The 24556-nt window shown below is 37.9% G+C and overlaps 1 protein-coding gene across 1 annotated transcript in view; it reads left to right on the top strand.

Annotated features, from left to right (window-relative positions):
* FMN2 (formin 2) overlaps positions 1-24556 on the top strand; it is a 346387-nt gene that overhangs the window by 122000 nt on the left and 199831 nt on the right. Inside the window, 1 exon segment of the mRNA XM_049635319.1 lies at positions 23162-23249. Coding sequence (XP_049491276.1) covers positions 23162-23249 — 88 coding nt within the window.

Raw genomic sequence — 24556 nt, 5'->3', positions numbered from 1 at the left:
TCTTTCTTTCTTTCTTTCTTTCTTTCTTTCTTTCTTTCTTTCTTTCTCTCGAGAGTGCACATGTATGTGTGCATAAGCAGGATAGGGGCAGAGAAACAGAATACCAAGCAAGCTCCGTGCTGTCAGCACGGAGCCTGATGAGGAGCTGGATCTCATGAACTGTGAGATAAGGGCCTGAGCTGAAATCAAGAGTTGGATGTTTAACTAGCTGAGCCACCCAGGCATCCCTGCTTTTCTTTTAAAAGTATCTTTTTATTTAGATCAGTTATTCATTTGTTAAATACCTAGTCTTGCATCAGTGAACCTCAAGATTTTCCTGTGTTCAGGTGGTAGAAGTTGCCTGATACCTCTGAGAATAAGAGCCCCTTTCTATTCTCATCCCCCTACCCCAATGTCCAATGAGGGATGTCAGAAAGAATACCACTCAGGAAGTTTGGCAACTTACTCATTGGTCACTCCTGATTATTCATATATCTGGTTTTTTTTTTAAAAAAGGTTTATAATTTTTAATACTGTAGGCTATTCATATCTACTATGTTATGTGAGAGATCCCTCTGTTTCCCTTAATGGGGTAGACATAAAGGATGTGGGTTTATGATTCATGCTCCAGAAAATTTGGTCCATGAGTGATCTACTGTGAAAGTTCGACACAAGATTATGTTGAGTGTTACTGGTTTTGTTTGGTTTTGTTTTGTTTTGCATGGCTTCTGTTCTTTCATTCACTTAGTTCCATTGGTAGATGAACAGTTTCCTTTCAGGCGACTACCTACAAATGGATTTTTCTATCCCCTCACTAGCAACATCCATTCTCTTTAGAGAATGCCTTTAACTGCATACAATAAGATTCTCCATGGTATGGGTCCCATTACCAGTCTTACCCATGATATGTTTCCTAATCCTAGACTTTTTGACCAAAGATCATATATAAATTAAATTGCATTTGGGGTTTCTTTCAGGGGCTTCATTTTCCTCTTGTTTGCCATCTTGGGCTTAGGTTTTCATGGAAGTGCCTTAAGAAAGTTCAAAGACATGAAAGTCCTTACCATGTCTTCAGCAAATTCAGTATTGCCTTCACTATAAGTAGCTATGTATACTCTTTCAGACAAATTGGACCAATCATGGAAGAGGCTAGGATTTGGATCTTGGGTTCTCCAGTTATATTTCTACCTCTTGCCTCCTAAAACAAAACAAAACAAAACAAAACAAAACAAAACAAAACGGTTTGAAGGCTGTAGTAACAATTTTGTTGTTATAAGAGTTAATTCATTTAGTTGACTTCTGATGGTCTCTATTGAAATTCTTGAACAGATAATTAACAGGTATAGTCAGTTGAGTTGCCACCAACTTAGAAAATGTTCAGAGATTTTTATAAGAGCCCTACTCCCTGTTGTTTAGGTCAGTCTTGGCTTAGCTATGGATATTACCTGCTGGTGTCTCACCTTACTCTTTCGTACAGACCATGTGTTTTGATGCATGTGGATCTTTTTCCCATTATCAGTTTCCTGCCCTGGGGAATTGTATGTTTATTGCTGTGCATTTTCAGTATCTTTCCCTTCCTTGGATTTTTAGAAGTAGAATAAAGGCCAGGGGATGGAGTCACTTCCAGACTAGGACAGAGACTGAGTCATTGTGTAGTGATAAAAGGGAATCTCATAGGAGCAGTTAGGTATCCAGAGATTCCATTAAGTCACTCCATGCTTAATTTAGACAATGCTCTAAGCACTGAGCTTAGCACTTCAGCTTTGCAAGGTAGAACAAGGAGTGCAGAATAAGACTGAGTTTTGAGAGAGGGACAGAGTTCAGTTATATGTATGGAAATCTCTATGTACATACTTGAGTCTGTTTGCCTTCTTGCTGCCCAAAACTCAAGAGAATAATGCTGAGCTGAGAGAAACAAACTCATAACCCAAATAACCTCTGATTCTGATATTGCTTTTATTTGACTTTTGAATGAATCTTTTTTAAAAAAGATGATTTGCTTCTTTTTTCTTTTGATTTGACTTAGTTTCTTAGTTGTGATTAATTTGATTTGACTTGTCTTCTATGAAAATGTTACCCACAGATTCTAGGATGGAAGCACTATGAGCTGGCTGGAAAAATCCAATCCAGAAATAAACATTTGCGAGTCATACTTTCCAAGAATGCTTGCATACTTACTGATCATTCAAAATTACTTTTTTTAAATATAATTTATTGTCAAATTGGTTTCCATACAAACATCTTTATGTAGCTGATTATAGTGTTGAATTTATTTTATGGTTGTATTTATGGACATTTGAAATACATCTAACACTGTATTTTTATATCTACTGCTTCTAAAGGTTCAGCAATAGTCATGGGTAAAGGAATTAAAACTTATTTGGTGTACATATAAATTAGTGTATCTGTTCTTAATGTATGCATTTCTGTAGATGTCGTGTTGGACTCATTGACATGTGTAACAGCTTTCCAAAACACTTAACTGATTGATAGGCTCCTGAGTGGCTTAATTAATCTTGTGATTAAATAAATTTCATTCTGAGATATTTTTAAAAATATTTTTAATGTTTATTTGTTTTTGACAGAGGGAGAGAAAGAGCGAGAGAGAGAGAGTGAGCATGAGTGGGGGAGGGGCAGAGAGAGGGAGACAGAATCTGAAAGAGTCTCCAGGCTCTGAGGTGTAATCACAGAGCCCGATGCAGAGCTCGAACCCATGGACAGGGAGATCATGTCCGGACGCTCAACCGACTGAGCCACCCAGGTGCCCCTCATTCTGAGATATTTAATAATTTTATCATAACTGTGTAAAGAAAATTACTGAAAAGAATGAAGTTTTGGTTTTTCATTTTATTAGTCTACTGAACTTTGAAGAAAGTACAACCGCTCTGGAAAACTAATTGTAGTAAACACTAAAACTCAATATATACACTGTGACCCAGTAGTCTTGCTTCTGTGGGTATATATCCAAGAGAAATCAGTTCATATGTCCATGAAAATGCATGTAATTTGTAATAGCATGAAATTGCATGTAATTTGTAAAAGCTCTAAACTGAAAACTTTTCATATATGTATCAATATTAGAATGGAAGAATAAATTGTGGTTTAACTACACACAAGAATAGTATTAAACAATGAAAAATAACAGTCTTTCATTATGCTTAGCAACATTGATGGATTTCATAGACAAAGCCAATATAAGCGATATGTTTCCATTTATATGATGTTCAAGAACAGACAACAATAATCTATGGCTATAGAAGTCAGAATGGTATTTTGGAAGAAGGATTGATAGGAAAGAGGCATGAATGGAGTCTTCAGGAATACTGATACTGTTCTATATAGTGATCTGAAGGATGATTACAAGAGTATATTCATGTGCAAAAATTAATTAAAGTATCACATTTATTATTGTTCACTTTACTATTGTTATAACTTAATAGCAATATAAAATTTTGTTTAAATGGTAGCCACCTTAGAAGACGCTTTCTTGAACAACAAAGCACTAACTTGAGACTTAGGGGACAAGAGAGTTGGAGGATGTCTCCAGGGAAAAGAATAATAAATTTGACTATTGTTCTGTGAGAATGTGACAATTATTTAGTATAGTATAGGTTTCTTTAAATGGAATTGTTGAAGAAAGGGAAAATGGTAACATACAGTCCCTCAAAATGGTGCCATCAAAAAGAAGACCATTGGTCTGTAAAGGCTTAAAATCACATATTGAAACTTTTATTCTCTAAAAATGAACATCATAAATTAGCTCAGTGACAAGTCAATGTTTATCGCTCTTTTACTTCCAAACTCTGGGAGGTCTTTGGAAAATTAGCCAGTTGCTTACTCAATATGTCATTTCCAAAAATAAAGATTGTACACTTGTAAGAAAGCTGGAAATGTGTTCCTCCATGGGGTAGGGCTCAAGTGCAGTTTTCACTCTTACACGTTTTCACACTGCTAAAAGCACCATGATACTCAGTGGATAGAGCCAGAAATCAAGTTTTGTCTTTCCGTCAGGGCCAGAAAGTAATGTCATTGCCAATGGCTAAAAGATAGGAAGAAAAGCAGGATGCCTAAATAGGTCAGAAACTGAATAACATTCACTGAAAAATTAAAAGTTTATTATGTGATTGTACTCAATAAGCTTATGCTCGGTAGTCATTAATCTCCTGAATATTTAACTTCTTCCTTATAACACTTTTAATCTAAATTTATCTCTGGCATATTGTTGTTATAGTACTAAGGAAGTGAGCTATTTTGGCTTTTGTTTGTTTTTCATGTTTTGCCTGAAATTGAGTAATACATAGAATATTCAGACAGGGTTTTGGTCTAAGCTTTGATTTTTAGCTAATAATTAGAAAAATAAATTTATCCCCGTTATGTTTTATCTGTCCTTAATTGTATATGCTAACACAGGATATTGACAAAGTTGTGGGAAGCTGAGGTGCAGTGTGTGAAATTCCTTGGCAGAAAGTGTGCTCTCCATATGGAAGGTTCCAGGTGGGAGAATGACTCAGAGGGCAGACTTGAGCCTGACCACCTGAGTACACATGCTGCTACTGTCTGTAGATTGTAGTCTGTAGATTTGAATACACCAATACCAGTTGTGAAATGTGGACACTAGTAGTCACTGCCTCACTGGGTTTTTGCAGTGATTATAAGAGTCAACAGCATAAAGCCCTTTATTATTATATGGCAAGTAGTGTTCTCTCAATATAGTTGCTATAATATAATAATAAATGTGAAAATGGTTTCAACAAGTCTTTTATTCATTTCGGTTTATTATTAGCATGATTTTACTTGTGCTGTATTTTTCATTTGTGATAACTAACATCACCCGTTGATAATACTGAAATATGAAATGAGATGTTGATGTCCATATTCTGCAGACCCATTCAATATCCAAATATTTTTAGTAATACTAGGAAACATTTAGAGGTACTCACAATTTATTTATTCATTTTTGCTATTTTAATTCTAAGCCTAGCCTGTAAGGGTTCCCAGTAAGTTTTAAATGCTAAAAACATAGTATTAAAGTCATTAACATTTAAAGATCTAAAACCAGATATTTTGAAGGAATTTTGGAGAGAAAAATACAATTCCACAGGACTTGCATCCTATCAGAGAGATGAAACATTGTTTTTTTGGTCACCAAGATATTTGAAATGGCGAAGGGATAAATTATATCTTTCATACAGTCTACATGACAGAACAAGCTACAGTGGCAAAAGGCTGTGTCCAAAGAATATACAAGAGAAGATTGTGTGTGCGTGTGCGCGCGTGTGTGTTTTAATCGAAGGACTTTAAACATCTCTGTATGTCTTCTCTGTGTTTAAGAAGGAGGAGAGAGATGGGGATTTATAGTAGTTGGTTTTAATTAGAAAAGTACTTTATTTGAAGAGCATAATGTTATTTATTTCAACATTTTATTCCATGTTACTATAGTATTTTTTAAATGAAATGTGAAATTTGGAAATGTAACCTATTAGAATAAACATTTTATTAAAATTTAACCTTATGCCATTTTTCCCATTAATTTGCTTAGGATCACTTTAGACTGTTTTTGTTGTTGTTGTTTGTCTGTTTTATTGTTTTGCTAGTCAACATGATCGTAAATGCTTTAGTGTAATTTAAGAAAGAAGTTGAGATAATAAGTAAGGAATTGAATTTCTCATTCATTTATGTATTTATTTATTTTTCCAAAAATTTTCACATTTATTTTTGAGCAATAGAGCCAGACAGAACATGAGCAGGGGAGGAACGGAGATAGGGAGACACAGAATCCAAAGCAAGCTTCAGGCTCTGAGTTGTCAGAACAGAGCCCGACGCGGGGCTCGAACTCACAAACTGCGAGATCATGACCTGAGCTGAAGTTGGAGGCTTAACTGACTGAGTCACCCAGACGCCCTTATTTATTTATTTTTATTTTTTTATTAAAAACATTTTTTAGTGTTTATTTTTCAGAGAGAGACACACGCAGGGGGGGGGGGGGGGGGGGCGTGGGGCGGCAGGCAGAGAGAAAATCCCGAGCAGTCTCTGAGCTGTCAGTGCAAAGCCCCACACAGAGCTTGCTCTCACGAACCATGAGATTATGACCTGAACCGAAATCAAGAGTCAGACGCTTAACTGACTGAGCTACCCAGGCATCTCTAATTCTTTTAAATTTATCCCTTTAACAAAAAATAAAAAGCCCAAAATTTTCCTTTGTTTTATTGTTAGTGGATTCTTGTACTGTGATGCTCTGCTATCAGGGGTGCTGTAAAGTGTGTGTGTGTGTGTGTGTGTGTGTGTGTGTGTGTGTGTGTGTTTGTATGTGTGTGTGTGTCTGAAGGGGCTGAGAGCAGGGGCAACGGGTGCGCTTTGGAGTCAGGCAGAGCTGAATGGAAATTCCAGCCTGTCCCATGTTGTTGTGGATCTTTTGGCAATATATGAACATTGCTTTCTTCTTCTGTGGATCAATACATGATAGTTATTATTTTGGCAGATGTGATTTGAATACACCAAGCTTTTGGAATGTTTAATTACTTCATTCAACTTGAATTTATTTAGCACAGGTCTATGGCTCTGTTCCTCTTCTTTACCTGCCTGCATTCTAAGGTGCAGGAGAGAAGAGTCAACCTGAGTGGGTAAATGTGACTGATCTTGTAGGTTAGGTAGACACCACTATTTGAGAACACCTTTGTCAAAACAAGGAATGACGCATATCTCTTAGAGTTTATCAAATTACTTTTATGTAACACACATTTGCTGTTTTTAATGATATATTTTGTGTTTGACTTCATTTCTGATATTATGACTCATACTGGTGTACAAATGGCAAAAGATGGCAGAGTGAGATATCATTATTGAGAAACCATGGAGATCCAGGTAGAGAGTAGTTTTCATTTGGTGAGATGTCCCACATACTTATAGTTGGGACAGCCTAGGATATGGGACCCGGAGACTGGTGTTAGGATCTTGGACTAAATGAGAATAAAAGCAGAAACCAGGAAGCTGGTGCCAGGAGAGGTTGAAACAGTTAACCCATTTCGTTGAGGAACAGCATTCAGATTATATTAGAACCAGGAAACACAGCTTTTTAAACTCAAGTCTAAAATGTGTATGAAGACAATCAAGTGAGAGATGTTGACAGACTGGGATAGCACACATAGGTTCCTACTGGTAACCTTACCAAATTGTGCAGCTATCAGTCCCCTTCTGAGGTTGACTCAGACCCACAAGCAGGTCTGGCAAAGCAGGTAGCTCTCACCTAAACTGTAGTTTGGCACCTAGGCCAAGAGACTCATTCAGGACTAAGTTAAGAAGCAGGTAAACACTATCAGAGTAGACTATGCTTTATTTTCAAGGTTGACTTCTAGATTCTTGATCAGTGAGGGATTCAGATATCTCCCCAATTAGCAAACTGTACCTGCTTTGTTTCCCAGACTGTGCTGAAGCTGCCCAAGTAGACAGGATTGTCTGGTGCCAACCAGATAGTCTGGAGATATCACTCCTGGGCATGGTCAGTGTCAATACCTCCCTCTGGTCTGCAGTGCCTTGGAATGCTGTTGGATGTCTGTGAGGCTGGCCACCCTGCCCTGAGGCTTAACAGTAATCAGAAGAGGAGAAGGTGGTAGTGTAAATAAGACTGCAGTCCTCCTTGCTTGTGTACGTGGGCTAAAAAATCCCTGATAACCTCTTGCTCTGCAAAATCCCACATGAGCATTCTTTACTTTTGAGTGCAGACTAGTTAAGATTGAAGATGTTTGCTGTTTTCATCAAATAGTATCAGACAGTACAGAAAAGTCTCTTGGTTCCTGATTCTCATTGCATCAAAAATCTAGAGATGACCGTATCTTTCCAAAGTAAGAAAACTGAATTCATATCAAAGTTATGAGATGACCAACAGTATACCTAAAGAATTTTTAGTGAAACAACACTTTGTAAATTTGCTAGGGGGTGGGGATTAGCCAATGCGTGGATTGTTCTCTTTTAATTCTAGAGTTTACCAAACTTTATTTGGTTTATTCCTTATGACTTACTATTATTGCTTGTTTTTTTTCTCTTGGAATAAGCTCAAGTGCTTTTTATAGCATTATAAAATATAATTGCTACTTATTGAATTATTTAATTAACACCAATACCTTGTATTTGCTACATGTTTTATACTTTAAAATATTTCATGTTGTGTATTTGATTGCCATAAATTATTGGAATATTGCATATGGATTATTAACTATATTCTACATATAGGGAAATTGAGATCCTTTGTTTGGATAAAGAACTTGTTCAAAGTTATATAGCTGCTAATTTAAGCAAAGGCATGGACTGAAATACAGATTTCTTACCTCCACACATTTCAAATTGTTAGAAATTCTGAGCCTGGGAATTATACTCTCTCAGAATCTCCTTCTATTCTTAAGCTTTTGGTGCAGTTTTTACTGTTTTACTGTTTTCTTCTATTCTCTTGTTACTTTCTCATCATAGCATTCTTGGATATTTTTTGTATCTGTTCTTGAGTGGGTTGCCTACCACTTGATATACTGACTTGTGCTCTAATATCTGTGTGAAACAGCGATTTTTACATTCTATAATTCTGCTTTGGAATTTACCTCTACCTAATCTCTGCAGTTGACTCTTCTTATCTTACCCTACTCAGAGAAGGATTTGCCTTATTGGATCTGGCCATTTATCCCTCTAATCTAATATCAGTTTCCAGCAAGATCCTGACAAACCGTTTCAGAGGAAAGCAATGCACTCTCCCTGACTAGGAATTAGGAAACAAAACCCTTGCTGTGACTCTGCATTTAGACTGTGAGCAAGTTATTTAGTTTCTTTCTTTCGTGTGTGATTTCAATGGATTATTAGAAACTGCAACTTCAGGTTGTCTATTTGTTGGATATTTAATGTTTAGACCTTTGATACATCAGCTTCATTATTTATGTCACATGGAATACTAGATAAAATACTTTTCTAAAAGTTCTGAATTCATAACAAACAACGTTGTGGACTGATTAAATAATCATTTAAATGTGGTTTGTGTTACATAATATATATACTTCACATTGGCTTTCTACTGTGTCTTAACATGACTCTGAATCAAATTATATAAATTCTTATCTTTCAATCCTGGACTTGAGTTTCATTGTAGAATCACAACTAAATCAGCAAGTATTTGAATACTTCTCTAGAGTTGCATCACCATTAGCTGTGGAGTTTTTAAGAGAATGTATATTCCAGGGCTTTATTCTAGAGAAAAATGACTTTTCAAAATGGAAAGTGGGAACCTTTATTTAAGAAACTTCCTAGGTCATTCTGATGTCTAGTAAGGGTGGAAACTATTTTTTTAAGTTTATTTGTTTATTTTGAGAGAGAGCACATGCATGTGTATGAGCGTAGGAGGCAGACAGAAAGAGGGAGAGAGAGAGAATCCCAAACAATCTCCATGCTGTCAGCACAGAGCCCAATGTGAGGCTTGAACTCATGAGCCATGAGATCATGACCTGAGCCAAAATCCATAGTCGGATGCTTAACTGAGCCACCCAGGTGCCACTGGAAACTGTTTTTCAAGATTAGGGAGTGGGAGGGCTTCAGAAATAAGCAAAGTGTTTTAGACAAGGCTCACTTATTCAACAGACGTGCCCTGCCCTGCATGAATGCCCTCAGTGTATCCATCATTGTTGGGACTGAAGCATACAATTGGACAGCTTCTGTCTGGAGATGCTCGCATTGTAGTGAGAATTACCTCAACAACTACTTTATGGTGTGTATATTACAGTAGGGAAACATACAGTCTTATGATACTAAAGAAGAGGGTCCTAATTCAGCCCTGGTAAGACTTGTATGAGAGATGGGAGGAGGTTTAGAAAGGTGGCCTTGGGGAATGATACTTGAACATTCTGCCCAGGGAGTAATCTGTCATTTTGACAATGAAAAATAGAGCAGAGAAATAAGGGTAAGAGGATGGTGTGGTGAAAGCAGCCTTTATGGGGTGGTGGTCTAAAAGCAGGACAAAGGACTTGGAAGCAGGAAGCTCCCATACTGTGTGAGGAGGTAAAAAGAACTTGCACCAGGGTGATGGTAGTTGAAGAGAGGAAGGTAAGATAAGGAAACATCAGTGGACTTTGATGTATGACTGGATATGGAAATGCAGAGGAGAAATGGGTCAAAGGTCTCCATACTGATGTCAGGCTGGTGGTACCCCTGACTGAATACAAGGGTTGTAGAATAGAGCTAGTTGAACAGAGGATGATTAATTCCTTCATCTCCTTGGTCTGTGCATTTGCCCTGATGTTTAGTAGAATGCCTATACTCAGTGGATGCCTTAGTTAAAATATTGGTTTGGCAAAAAAATAAAATTAAGAATAAAAAAATATATATTGGTTTGGCCGCATCTACTGTGACCTATAAAAGGTGGAAAGTTCATTTCCCTCTATACAGAAATGTCTGGGCAGGTAGAGTCACTTGATTCCACTAGGTTGTCCAGAGATCGATTTCCAAGCTCCTTTGTTGCTTCACTTCCCCTAGGGTATATTATGGTTGAAGATGGCTTATTTCCTTAACTCTGCCTTAAAACAGAATTCAAGAAGAAAATAGGAAGTAGAGAGCAAAGAGGTTCCTTTTTAAAAAATATTTATTTTTGAGAGAGAGAGAAAGAGATAGAGCATGAGTGGGGGAGGGGCAGAGAAAGAAGGAGACACAGAATCTGAAGCAGTCTCCAGCTCTGAGCTGTCAGCACAGAGCTCAACACAGGGCTTGAACTCACAAGCCAGGATATCATGCCCTGAGCAGAAGTCAGATGCTTAACTGACTGAGCCACCCAAGAGCCCCAAGAGATTCCTTTTTACGGCAGTGCCCTATTGTTCTCTGCATTGCCTTGGTCACATGGCTATACCTAGGTATAAAGTAGGCTGTGAAAAATGCTGTGTTAGCTGGCCAGCCATGTAATCACTAAAACTCAGAAGTTCTATTGCTAAATAATCAAGAGGATTTTGTGGCATAAGTTCTTAAACATGGGACCTGCTGCAGAGGTCCTTAGTTTTGTTGAATCAATGTGCTTAGAATTTGGTCATGCTGAGTTGTAGAAGGAGGGCAGGCCTCCAAGTGGAAGTGAACAGGAGGTAATTGAAGACGTAGACTAGTAGTCAGAACTGTGAACCATCCATGCAATATAAATATGTGAGGCCCTTCCAAGGACCATGGTTGTACTTGTTAGACAAGAGAAGAAAGCAATGAAAACAAAACAAAACAAAGCAAAACAAACAAACAAATAAACAAATAAAAAGAAGACAATAGGGAGGATTTGCAGTGCGTGCAGGTTCGGTGGTAGGAAGTGGACAAAGAATCCAGGGAAATAATTGGAGAAATAACCATCCAAATACACTGCAAAATATTGTTTCCTGAGGCAGGAAGAGAAACATGACATATTCCGGAAATGATAAAAAATTAAGGAAGACAAAAATAAAAGATGTTGGGACCAAGCCAAGAGTATGAGGGGAGAGAGCTGACTATTGAACAGAACAAAAATTTCAGCTAAGATGTGTAGCTTGCCAACATTAGGCTCCATTTAGAGCCTCAGATAAGATGGGCTAGTCTACAAAAGAAATCTGGTCTGTTGCAGAAGGACATTGTTTAGAACACATTTAGTAAAGGAAAGGTTATGTTGAAAGTATGGAAATATGTTCAAGAAACTGCCTGGTTGTGTGTGAGGGAAGATATTATGCTGGCCTATTTACTAACTACTATTTCAATGGGGAAATTGACACTTGAAAACAGATCAGACAAGTTCTGTAAGCACTAAAAAAAAAAAAAAAAACACAAAAAACAAAAAATCCCAAAACACCAAAACTTTAATTTCTATAAATAGCTTCACTTAGGTTAGATTTTTTAATAATCAACCAGTAGTATACACTACAATTGGAAGGTTCATATCCATTCTAAAAGGAAAGGATTTTGAATATGTGGTGTTTCAATTTTCTGGAGTATTGTGTGGTGGAAAGAAGAATCTTCCTAAACTCATTCAGGGGCCTCATATTCTGGCATCTGGGTCATGTCATTCCCTCAAAGTATACTTTTGACCTGTTTTGCTTACACTATCTAATAGGGAACAAATCTGGCATGTGGTGTTTTGTTTTTGTTTCTGTTTTTGTTTTAACTGACCTGGAAGTGAGACTTATTCAATAGCCAAGGAACCTTTGACACAGATGTTATCTTTAGCTCCCTTTATTTTTGAACTTGATAAAAAAGAAATCTAGGTCCAAGCTAAATGGGTTTAGTAATTTGTCTGAATTTGTTAGATCTTATTGATCAGTGCTGCCCAATAGAAATATAATGCAAGGCACGTATACAATTTTCAATTTTCTAGTAGCCATATTAAAAAAAAAAAAAACATAGAGAGAGGGGTGCCTAGGTGGCTCAGTCATTAAGCATCAGACTCTTGGTCCGGGCTCAGTTCTTGATCTCAGGGTCATGAGTTTAAGTCCTGCGTTGGGCTCCACACTGGGCCTCCTTAAAAAAAAAAGTGTAGAGAGATAGGCAAAATGAAAATTAAAACAAACAAACAAACTTTCAAGTACCCAACTAGCTATAAGAGCTAGTTCAATAATTCAGTATTGGATAGCATGGTTCTGGAGAATTCATCAATCATTTTTGTTCTCTGCTTATTCTAATGTTGACATGAATGTGTTGATTGCAAGTCTATCATTAAGGAGTTCATTAAGGATTTGTCCTTAATTTTAAGTGTGGGAGTTATACTGGGCACTAATGCTAATAATAATGTTTAGTGAATTAATATTCCATTGCTTTACTTTTTGACTTGGATGTCTTTTTTTTAAGTTTATTTCTTTATTTTGGGAGTGAAAGAGTGAGCAGGGGAGGGGTGGAGAAAGAAAGGGAGAGAGAGAGAATCCCAAGCAGGCTCTGTGCTATCAGCACGTGGGGCTCCATCCCATGAACCATGAGGTCATGACCTTAGCCAAAATCAAGAGTCAGATGCTTAACCAGCTGAGCCACCAAGGTGCCCCTCACCTTGGATGTCTTAAAAGTAAGACAGCTATTCCTTTACCAGCAACATGGGTTTTTCAACTGTGCCCAGGATGATGTGGGCAGAGGCAGAAAAATAAAATGATCTTCATCTGGGGACCACTGAGATCCTACATTCTCACTGATAATTATGCTTCTGTCTTTACCCTGAAGTTTCAGGGGGAAATATGGGGAATTATGAGTAGATTTTGGGTCAAAGTCTTCTTATCATTCTGGCCTTACTTTCCCAGTGCTTTAGTCCAGTCAGGCTGCTGTAACAGAATATCATAGACTTGTGGCTAATGAGCAACAGAGATTTATTTCTCACAGTTCTGCAGTCTGGGAAGTCCAAGATCAAGGCACTGGCAGATTCATTATTTGGGGTGGAGCCCTCTTCCTGACAGCCACCTTTCTGCTGCGACTCTACTAGGCAGAAGGGATGAAGGGTCTCTTTGAGTCCTCTTTTATAAGGGCATGAATCCCATTTATGAGAGTTCTAGTCTTAAGACCTAATCACCACCCTCAGGCTCCACATCCAAATACTATCACATTGATCATCAGGCTTCCACATATGTTTTGGGGTACACAAACAGTCTGTAGCACCTAAGTACTGTCCTTTGTCCTGGGGCAGGGCTTTGCCCAAGCATACTTACTTCAAGCTGTCCTAGTAAAGGACCAGTTTTTAAATCCCCAAACCATTATGTTTTGATACTTTTGTAAAATACATTATATATGAATTACTACAGAAATGAAATTAGAAAAGCCCAAAGAGTTTGGTGAGTTCTTTATAGATTTTGGATACTAGCTAGCCCTTTGTCCAATATGTCATTTGCAAATATCTTTTACCATTCCGTTGGTTGCCTTTTAGTTTTCTTGATTGTTTCCTTTGCAGTGCAGAAGTTTTTATCTTTAAGAGGTCCCAATAGTTCATTTTTGCTTTTAATTCCCTTGCCTTTGGAGATGTGTCGAGTAAGAAATTGCTGCGACTGAGGTTGGAGAGGTTTTTTCCTGCTTTCTCCTTTAGGGTTTTGATGGTTTCCTGTCTCACATTCAGGTCCTGCATCCATTTTGAGTTTATTTTTGTGAATGGTGTAAGAAAGTGGTCTAGTTTCAATCTTCTGCATGTTGCTGTCCAATTTTCCCAGCACCATTTGTTAACAAGACTGTCTTTTTTTCATTGGATATTCTTTCCTGCTTTGTCAAAGATTAGTTGGCCATACTTTTGTGGGTCTAGTTCTGGGGTTTCTATTCTATTCCATTGGTCTATGTGTCTGTTTTTGTGCCAATACCATGCTGTCTTGATGATTACAGCTTTGTAATAGAGGCTAAAGTCTGGGATTGTGATGCCTTCTGCTTTGGTTTTCTTCTTCAATATTACTTTGGCTACTTGGGGTCTTTGTGGTTCCATACAATTTTTAGGATTGCTTGTTCTAGCTTTGAGAAGAATGCTGGTGCAATTTTGATTGGGATTCTAAAGAAGACATTCAGATGGCCAACAGGCACATGAAAAGATGCTCAATGTCACTCCTCATCAGGGAAATACAAGTCAAAACCACACTCAGATACCAGTCTCATGCCAGTCAGAGTGGCTAAAATGAACAAATCAGGAGACTATGGATGCTGGAGAGGATGTGGAGAAACGGGAACCCTCTTGCACTGTTGGTGGGAATGCAAACTGGTGCAGCCACTCTGGAAAACAGTGTGGAGGTTCCTCAAAAAATTAAAAATGGATCTACCCTATGACCCAGCAGTAGCACTGCTAGGAATTTGCCCAAGGGATACAGGAGTACTGATGTATAGGGGCACTTGTACCCCAATGTTTATGGCAGCATTTTCAACAATAGCCAAATTATGGAAAGAGCCTAAATGTCCATCAACTGATGAATGGATAAAGAAATTGTGGTTTACGTACACAATGGAATACTACGTGGCAATGAGAAAGAATGAAATATGGCCTTTTGTAGCAACGTGGATGGAACTGGAGAGTGTTATGCTAAGTGAAATAAGTCATACAGAGAAAGACGGATACCATATGTTTTCACTCTTATGTGGATCCTGAGAAACTTAACAGAAGACCATGGGGGATGGGAAGGAAAAAAAAAGTTAGAGAGGGAGGGAGCCAAACCATAAGAGACTCCTAAAAGCTGAGAACAAACTGAGGGTTGATGGGGGAGTGGGAGAGAGGGGGGTGGGTGATGGGTATTGAGGAGGGCACCTGTTGTGATGAGCACTGGGTGTTGTATGGAAACCAACTTGACAATAAATTTCATATTAAAAAAAAAAAAGAAAAGCCCAAAGAAAGACATAAAAAAAAGTCTAGATTCAGTTGCTAGAACATCCCTCCATAATATGGCTGTAAAATTTCTAGTACTTGCTCTCAATTTCTATACGTATTTCTTTCTTACTGGGCAGGTAACACACAGGACTTGGCGGTAGCCTGGGATCTCGATTTGAGTAGCACTGCTTTATATCTGCCATAATCCTCCTATCAACCTGTTTATCAAGTGTGCCCTCTATTTTTTTTTTTTAATTTTTTTTTCAACGTTTTTTATTTATTTTTGGGACAGAGAGAGACAGAGCATGAACGGGGGGGGGGCAGAGAGAGAGGGAGACACAGAATCGGAAACAGGCTCCAGGCTCCGAGCCATCAGCCCAGAGCCTGACGCGGGGCTCGAACTCACGGACCGCGAGATCGTGACCTGGCTGAAGTCGGACGCTCAACCGACCGTGCGACCCAGGCGCCCCTCTATTTTTCAGATCAGGACGTGAGGATCAAAGTGATTTAGTAAGATGCCCAAGGATGTGCCAGTGATGGAGCTGGAATCCTGACCCAGAGTTGCAGCTTACCATTAACGTTGTGATGTTCTTTGTTAGAATTAGGGAAAGCTATCCCTTCCCTTGGGCTGGCTGGCTCCCCTCCCTCACCCTGTAAGCTTTGTGGAACACAGCCTGAACAACGTACAGTATGGTCCTATCAGACTCACCTGTGCTCTCCCTGCCTCCCTTTGCCAGGAGAGAAGGGTAGGCGAGTGGGCAGTGGGAAGAAGAGATAAAGTGGGGACTAAGACTTCTCTCTGTCATTTTATTGCAATTTTCACAGAACGGTGGTTCAAGTTGAGAAAGAAAACAAAACTCAAGTTAGTGAAAATGGGTCGTTTTCAGAATTTCTCATTGCAAGTCATGCTCAACCTTAGGCTTTTGGTGTACCTATTAATTTGATTACTGGATCCTGGGACACTGCCATTTTTAGAAATTTCCATACAGTCAGCCAGGTAATGGGGGTTCAAGATAACACAGAAACATTAATGTTTAACAATCTACAAAAATGTTTGTGAACACATCCTTGTTACCTTTGCTGCTTGTATCATCATACTTCTACTACAAGTTTCCAGTACTGGCTTACTTTATAACTTAATGAAGAAACTAAAAAAAAAAAAAAAAAAAAATGTGGACAGTGGAAATGGACCAATGGTATCTGCTGATACAATAATCATTCAGGCCAAAACTTAATTAATAATTTAAAACACATTTGTAGTTATGCAGCCTAGTTATATTAACTATACTAGGATTCTGAAAGTTTGACTGGGGCTTTGTTCTCTTCCCATGACCTAATATTGCACCTGGTCAGAGCAGACGTGCCATTGGTCATTTAGAATGCTAAGGAAGAGGATTAATGGAGAGGTCTTTTGATGCCACTGGAAAACTAGTCTGAACTAATAAAGGTCTGGATTTCCTAGGAAATTACATGGAAGGAAGAGATTTTTAATTCTCCTATAGACTTAAACTGAGTAATGAAAAGTTGACAGATATTTTATTTTTGAGAAACTATTTATTTATTAAATTTATTTATTTGGAGAGAGAGAGAGAGAGAACAGTGGAGGGGCAGAGAGAGGGAGAGAGAGAATCCCAGCAGGCTCTGCACTGTCAGCACAGAGCCCAATGCGGGGCTCGGACTCACAAACCAAGAGATCATGACCTGAGCTGAAACCAAGAGTCGGACACTTAACTAACTGAGTCACCCAGGTGGCCTGAGAAACCGTGTAAAAATGCTTTCCTAAGTAGGCTCCTGGGTGGCTCAGTCAGTTGAAGTCTGATTCTTGGTTTCAGCTCATGTCATGATCTCACAGTTTCATGGGTTCAAGTCCCGTGTCAGGCTCTGTGCAGGCAGTGCAAAGCCTGCTTGGGATTCTCTGTCTCCCTCTCTCTCTGCTCCTCCCCCGCTCACCCTGTCTCTCTCTCTGAAAATAAACTTAAAAAAATAATAAAATAAAATGCTTTCCTAAGTATTTAAACTTCTTATAGCTATTACTATTGTAGTGACTACACTATTTGCTAGGTTTATTCCTAAGAGTGTCAAGTACATTATGCTGAATACTCACTGCAGCTTTTTAAAGTTGATGGTGCTGTTATTTTTTTAGATGAGGGAACTGAAATGTTACAATGTTGGAGTAGCTTTTTCAGAAAGCCCTTCCTAGAACTAATCTGCATGAGAATCAGAATAGGCATTAAAAAAAATATTTTAGGTAATTAATGTGCATATTAAAGTTTGAGAAATACCACATTATTTTCCAGAGTCCCATGTTCATAGCCTCTACACAGTCCTGCCTCCCAGGGTAATCTAAGATAAAAACTTTTTTTAAGGATATTAGCCGTGGGTTGCCTGGGTGGTTCAGTCAGTTGAGTGTCCATCTCTTGGTTTTGGCTCAGGTCATGATCCCAGGGTTGTGGGATTGAACCTGTTTTGGGCTCCATGCCAAGCATAGAGTCTGCTTAAGTTTCTTTCTCTCTCCCCTCCGCTCCTCTCCCCTGCTCATGTGCACTCTCTCTCTCTCAAAAAAAATATTAACTGATTCTGATGTGAATTTAGATAGATTCAAAATAATCCTTCTCTGGCTATATGTTCTAACTTTGTAGGTCTAAATCTATTAATTCTGCATCTTCCATTTTTCAGCTAAGTTTTCTGAGACCATCTTCTAAGAGTTCACTATCTTCTCCATTGCACCTGTGGTCACTGGATTCTAAGAACATTCTAGTTTGCTGGTTTCAGGTTCTTGTTATCCAGGTGGCTTTAAAAAAAAAAGATACACAAAGACTATGGTTTGTAATAAAAAGGTTGAGTCACCCTAGGGAACTGTAGAACCGATCCTTCTGGCCATCTATTCTCTCCTGTGTGTATGCCTTCTAGAATATGATGGATAATTATTATTCCTACCTGTAATCTTAGGCATTTAAATGTAAAATACAGCTTGTAGTAAGTTTGTTTGAATTATAACAAAAAGCAAGTGCACAGTCTATGTGATATTTTATTTTGTTTTTTAATTGAAGTATAGTTGACACATAGTGTTACATTAATTTCAGGTGTACAACATAGTGACTCAACATCTTTATATGTTATGCTATGCTCACCACAAGCATAGCTACCATCTGTCTCTATACATCACTGTTACAGTATCATTGACTATATTCTTTATTCTATACCTTTTATTCTCATGATTTATTCATTCCGTAACAAGAAGCCTGTATCTCCCACTTCTCTTCTGTATCCCAATCTTCCACCTTCTTTCTCTCTGAGAATCAATAGTGTGTTCTCTGTGTTTATGAGTCTATTTCTATATTTGTTTGTTCACTTGTTTTCTTTTTTAGATTCCATATATAAGTGAGATTATATGGTATTTTTCTTTCTCTTAGTTCACCTAGAATAATCCCCTATAGGTCCATCCATGTTGTCAAAAATGGCAAGATCTCATTCTTTTTAATGGCTGAGTAATATTCCATTAAATGTATACACAACATCTTCTTTATCCATTCATCTATCGGTAGACACTTGGATTGCTTCCTTATCTTGGCTGTTGTAAGCAATGCTGCAATAAACATTGGGGTGCATATGTCTCTTCAGATTGGTGTTTTCATCTCCTTTGGGTAAATACCTAGTAGTTGAATTACTAGATCATGTGGTATTCCTATTTTTAATTTTTTAAGTAAGCTCAGTACTGTTTCCCACAGTGGCTGCACCAATTTACATTCTCACCAACAGTGCATATGAGTTCTGTTTTCTTCATATCCTCACCAGCACTTGTTATTTCTTGTCTTTTGCATACTAGCCATTCTGACAGGTGTGAGGTGATATCTCATTGTGGTTTTGATTTGCATTTTTTTGATTATTAGTGATGTTGAACATCTTTTCATGTATCTCTTGACCATCTGGATGTTCTCTCTGGAAAAAATATCTATTTAGGTTTCCTGCCCATTTCTTTTTTTATTTTTTTTTAACGTTTATTAAGACAGAGACAGAGCATGAGTGGGGAAGGGACGGAGAGAGGGAAAAAGAGAATCCGAAGCAGGCTCCAGGCTCCGAGCTGTCAGCACAGAGACAAATGCAGGGCTCAAACTCACGAACCATGAGATCATGAACTGAGCCGAAGTTGGACGCTTAACAGACTGAGCCACCCAGGTGCCCCCCTGCACACCCCCCCCCAACATTTCTTAATCAGATGTTAATGATGATGATGATGGGTGTTGAGTTATATAAGTTCTTTATATATTTTGGATATTAGCCTCTTATTGGATATGCCATTTGCCCATATCTTCTACAATTCAGTACATTGTCTTTTCATTTTATTGATGATTTCCTTTATATGCAAAAGCTTTTTATTTGGGTGCAGTTCCAATAGTTTATTTTTGCTTTTGTTTCCCTTGCCAGAGAAGACATTTCTAGAAAAATGTTGCTAGGGCCCGTGTGAAAGAGATTACTGCCTATGTTGTTTTTCTAGGAGCTTTATAGTTTCAGGTTTCACATGTAGGTGCTTAATACACTTTGAGTTTATTTTTGTCTATGGTGTAAGAAAGTTGTCCAGCTTCATTCTTTTGCATGGTGTAAGAAAGTTGTCCAGCTTCATTCTTTTGCATGTAGCTGTCCAGTTTTCCTGGCACCATTTATTGAAGAGACTATCTTTCCCCATTGTCTATGCTTGCCTCCTTTATTATAGATTAATTGACCATACAATTTTGGGTTTATTTCTAGATTTTATATTTTGTTCCACTGATCTTTGTGTCTGTTTTAGTGCCAGTGCCATACTGTTTTGGTTATTATAGCTTTGTAGTATGTCTTGAAACCTGGAGATTGTGATATCTCCAGTTTTGTTTTTCTTTTTCAAGATTGGTTTGGCTACTCAGGGTCTTTTGTGATTCCATACTAATTTTAGGATTACTTGTTCTGGTTCTGTGAGAAATTCTATTGGTATTTTGATAGGGATTGCATTGAATCTGTAGATTACTTTAGGTTATGGGCATTTTAACAATATTAATTCTTCCAGTCTATACTCTGAAAACGACAAAAAAATTAGTGAAAGAAATTGAAGATGACACAAACAAATAAAGGATATTCTGTGCTCATGGACTGAAAGTCTATATGACCTTTCAAAAGACTAACCTGTAGGGACACCTGGGTGGCTCAGTCAGTTAAGCCTCTGACTTCGGCTCAGGTCATGATCTTACAGTCCATGACTTCCAGCCCTGTGTCGGGCTCTGTGCTGACAGCTCAGAGCCTGGAGCCTCTTTCAGATTCTCTCTCTCTCTCTCTCTCTCTCTCTCTGTCTCTCTCTGCAACTCTCCCACTCTCTCTCTCTCTCTCTCTCTGTATCTCAAGAATAAATAAACATTAAAAAATTAAAAAAAAAAAGACTAACCTGTAAACATGAGCCACTCAGGTTTAAAAAGCAAGGGAATGATATGCAAATATCAGCATTCTTAGAGATGGTACTTGGAAATCAGTTTGAAGAATGGACAGGAAGCAGTGAGAGTCATCAGTGATTCTAGAATCACTTAAAAGGTTTTTTGAAGTACATGTTTATGAAAATCTGATGCCCAGATTTTCAGGTGTGCCACGGAGTGATTGTTGTGATGAGCATGCCTGCTGGTCCAGGGAACACACTTTGAGAACTATCGTACTACATTTGGGAGACTACTTCAAAAATTTTTGCATTGATCTATGCGAGATATAACATAGATATAAATGCTGACAATAGAGTTGACAAGGAAGGGTTGGTTCCAAAGATATGAAAGGAGTTATGATTGACAGGACTTGTTAAGAGACCAGAGTATACAGATGAAGTAGAGGTAAGTGTCTAGATTGATTTCTAGATTTCTAACTTTAGTAGGTAGATGGAAAATGGTGGTACCTTTATCGCAACATATGGAATAAAAGAGGAGAAGATAGAATGGTTTGGGAGTGGAACTGATGATGAGTTTGGTTTTAAACACATCCAATGGAAAGTTATGTGCAGATATCTGTTAGGAAAGTGGAATAGTGTAAAATTGGGGATACAGTTACAAGAATGAAGTTATAAGTGTGGGCAGGTACATCTCTAGAAGAGAAATCATAGGTATAAAGTGAACAGAATAAAGTGCTAAGAACAGAGCTGTGAAGTATGCCAGTATTTAAGGTGAAATCAGAATAATTCACCTTGAAAAGGTCTGAGAAGGGCTGGCAGGAGCCATGGAGTATTTCCTAGGAGGTTGTGATCAGGCTGTCAGCACTGCAGTGAGGTCAACTGACATATGGATTCAAATGCACTTAATTTTGTCAGAGTGTCATGGATGGGACCCAGACTGCATTTATCTGAAGTTAGAAAGTGTTTTTGAGGACAGAAAACATGCCTTTTGTTTTTCTGATATTATGTTTCTGTTCACTTCTGAAGAAGATTACACTATTGATGGAAATACTTGGGGGTGTGAGTGGATTCACACTCAAGTTCTAAGCTAACATTTTAGCTGAAAATTAATAAAATGTTTAGAGAAGAAATTGAGAATCAAAATCAGGTCATGATCTTACGGTTCGTGACTTCGAGCCCTGCATCAGGCTCTGGGCTGACAGCTCGGAGCCTGGTGCCTGCTTCAGATTCTGTGTCTCCTTCTCTCTCTCATCTTCTCCCACTCTCACTCTGTCTCTATCTCTCAAAAATAAATAAATATTATAAAGAGAATAACATATGTATGTGTACATATGTACATAGACATACATATATATTCTTTTGAGGAAGCACTGTCTCTTGTGGGGTATTATTCCTTTCTACGGAAAGCTTTCAGAAGTGAGGGTTTTGTGGTTGGTCCTTCTGAAAGTGTTTTGTTTTATTCCTCACCCCCATCCCTGCTGGGGAACCAAGAATGCTATTATTGCTATTAAGAAAGAATATTGTTTTACTTTGTGACTCTGTGTGACAGCTGGTCACGATTATTTTATTAGTTTACTGATTGGCCCAACTTAAACCAAAAAGAAAGACAAGGTCAGCAAATGTGATAGCTGTTAGGGCAGCTGTCACTTCTGGTAATCTGACCACAACCTTTTTTTCCCTTTTCCTCCAGTGTTTTTCTAAGCAGATTTATAACAAAACCAAGAGAGTAAATAGAAATTGCTGCCCTCCACAAGATCAGGACCTGGGATAATGGTTTCATAATCAGGATTTATCAGTGGTGTCTGAAAAACATATTTTAAATGTGTATGTCCAATAACAATGTGCCCACCTTTATTTTGGGAAAACTTCTTGTGAGGTGTGCACATTGATTGACTCTTTAGGACTCCCTAGAAAGCCAGATTAGAGACTGAGCAGACATAGCCCTTTGGATTTGCTTCTTGTATTCCTCTATTAATTAGTTGGAAAGTTCTCCACACAATGTGGGCCAAATGCAGAACATGAGGGACTGCCAGTAAAGCAGTGAGCTTCCTAAAAGACTAGAATCAAAGCACATTTTCTATTTTGGCCTCTATTTTGGGTCTGATCAAATGGATTTTCTGTGTATAGATTTTATCTTTCACTTGTTGACCCGTGTTTCAAGGCCCGGCAGTACAAAAGGAACACTTCAAATCTCAGGCTGCAAATTATCAAATGTGTAATTGTTTTTTTCACAGAGATGAAACTAATCTTCTAAACTATTAGAAAGTTTACTTGTTGACAGATCACATTCTTAAAAGACTAGCAAACAGCATGCTATTGAGGCTTATGGGTGAAAATGGAAGATTTGAAGGTATAAGTCATGAAACACAAAAGTTCAAATCAGTTTTGAATACTTTAGTAAGGTAGTAAAGTAATGACTTTAAGTTATGTGTTTTTCATTTAGGATTCAAAACAACATGTAGTAAAGCATATCACTGGAGTTCAAATTAACATTTCCCTCTTTTCCTTTCTTCGAGCAGGTGGTCAAGTTATTAAGCAACAAAAGGTCACAAGCAGTTGGAATATTAATGTCTAGCCTTCACTTAGATATGAAAGATATACAACATGGTAAGTATACAAATAAAGATTCAGCTTTTGAATACCCACTTTTGGGCAGAAGGATGTGATGTTTGGTGGTAAAGTTGTTTAGAGTATTTAGAGTTATATTGAGATTAGTATGAATGCTACCGATCTTTCTTCCATGATCGTTTCTGGAAGGGCTGCTCATAACTTGGCTTTTGCGTTGTTTCTGTATCTTGCTAAAAGCCTAATTCTCATGTGACATATTTAGTATGCATTAATAAAGTTTGATTTTTGATTCATCATAAATACTGGTCTCACTGTGCCCTGTAACTAATTAGACTTTATCTGAGGTATTTACTTCTGGATGCCATTTTCAAAGAGTGACTGGTAAACAGGATAATAATGAGGTAGGTCTCAGCCATTGAAAACAGCTAGAGATAGTGTATTGGAGAGAGAAATATATTGAGACTTGAATCTCAAGTGTTTGATGAGCTAACATAAATTTTCTAAAAGGTTGGCTTCAACCAGTGTAGGAGTTACATGGATGCTTGTTTTGATTGTTGTTGTTTTAAGAATGGTTTTATGATTAGAGATGTCAAACAGTAGACTGGATTGCCATGTATAGTAATTAAAACTGAAAAGTGTTCAAGAGGTTGAATGATCATTTGTCACAGATGTCTATAAATCATTGGACGGACAAGGGGGCATGTTCTCTTAGTCTTCCTCTGAGATATGATGAGTTGGGGAAAGAATTGCTAAAGCAAATTTATTATTTATAACTTTTTAGGGTGGAAAGCTGTCTCTCTTCTTTCAATTATTTGGGATGACTGTATGTAAACCCCTGGGCTTTTCTATGCATAGTTATTTTTTTTTTTAATTTTTTTTTAACGTTTATTTATTTTTTTGAGACAGAGAGAGACAGAGCATGAACAGGGGAGGGGCAGAGAGAGGGAGACACAGAATCTGAAACAGGCTCCAGGCTTTGAGCTGTCAGCACAGAGCCCGACGCGGGGCTCGAACTCACAGACCGCGAGATCATGACCTGAGCCGAAGTCAGCTGTTTAACCGACTGAGCCACCCAGGCGCCCCTAGTTATTTTTTCTAGTAACCATCAAAGATGGTTTCAAATGATTCTTGCCCACTTATATTATTGTTAGTGATCCATATACATGGAAGCAGTAATATCATGACCTTTTGTTATTTCTTTTATGTTGTTTTAATTTATATCTTTACCCAGGCTTATAAAATATTTTCTGTGTTTGGAGTCAGGGTGATTTTAACATTTTCTAAGTGGCTTTAGTGTCGATATTTTAAATATTTGAATCCTACCCTATAATTAACAGCCATTCCTA

Source organism: Panthera uncia, chromosome F1 (genome assembly GCF_023721935.1).
Source record: "Panthera uncia isolate 11264 chromosome F1, Puncia_PCG_1.0, whole genome shotgun sequence".
Classification (NCBI taxonomy): domain Eukaryota; kingdom Metazoa; phylum Chordata; class Mammalia; order Carnivora; family Felidae; genus Panthera; species Panthera uncia.
Note: the sequence above shows the minus strand (reverse complement) of the source record. Positions and strands in the feature narration are given on the sequence as shown.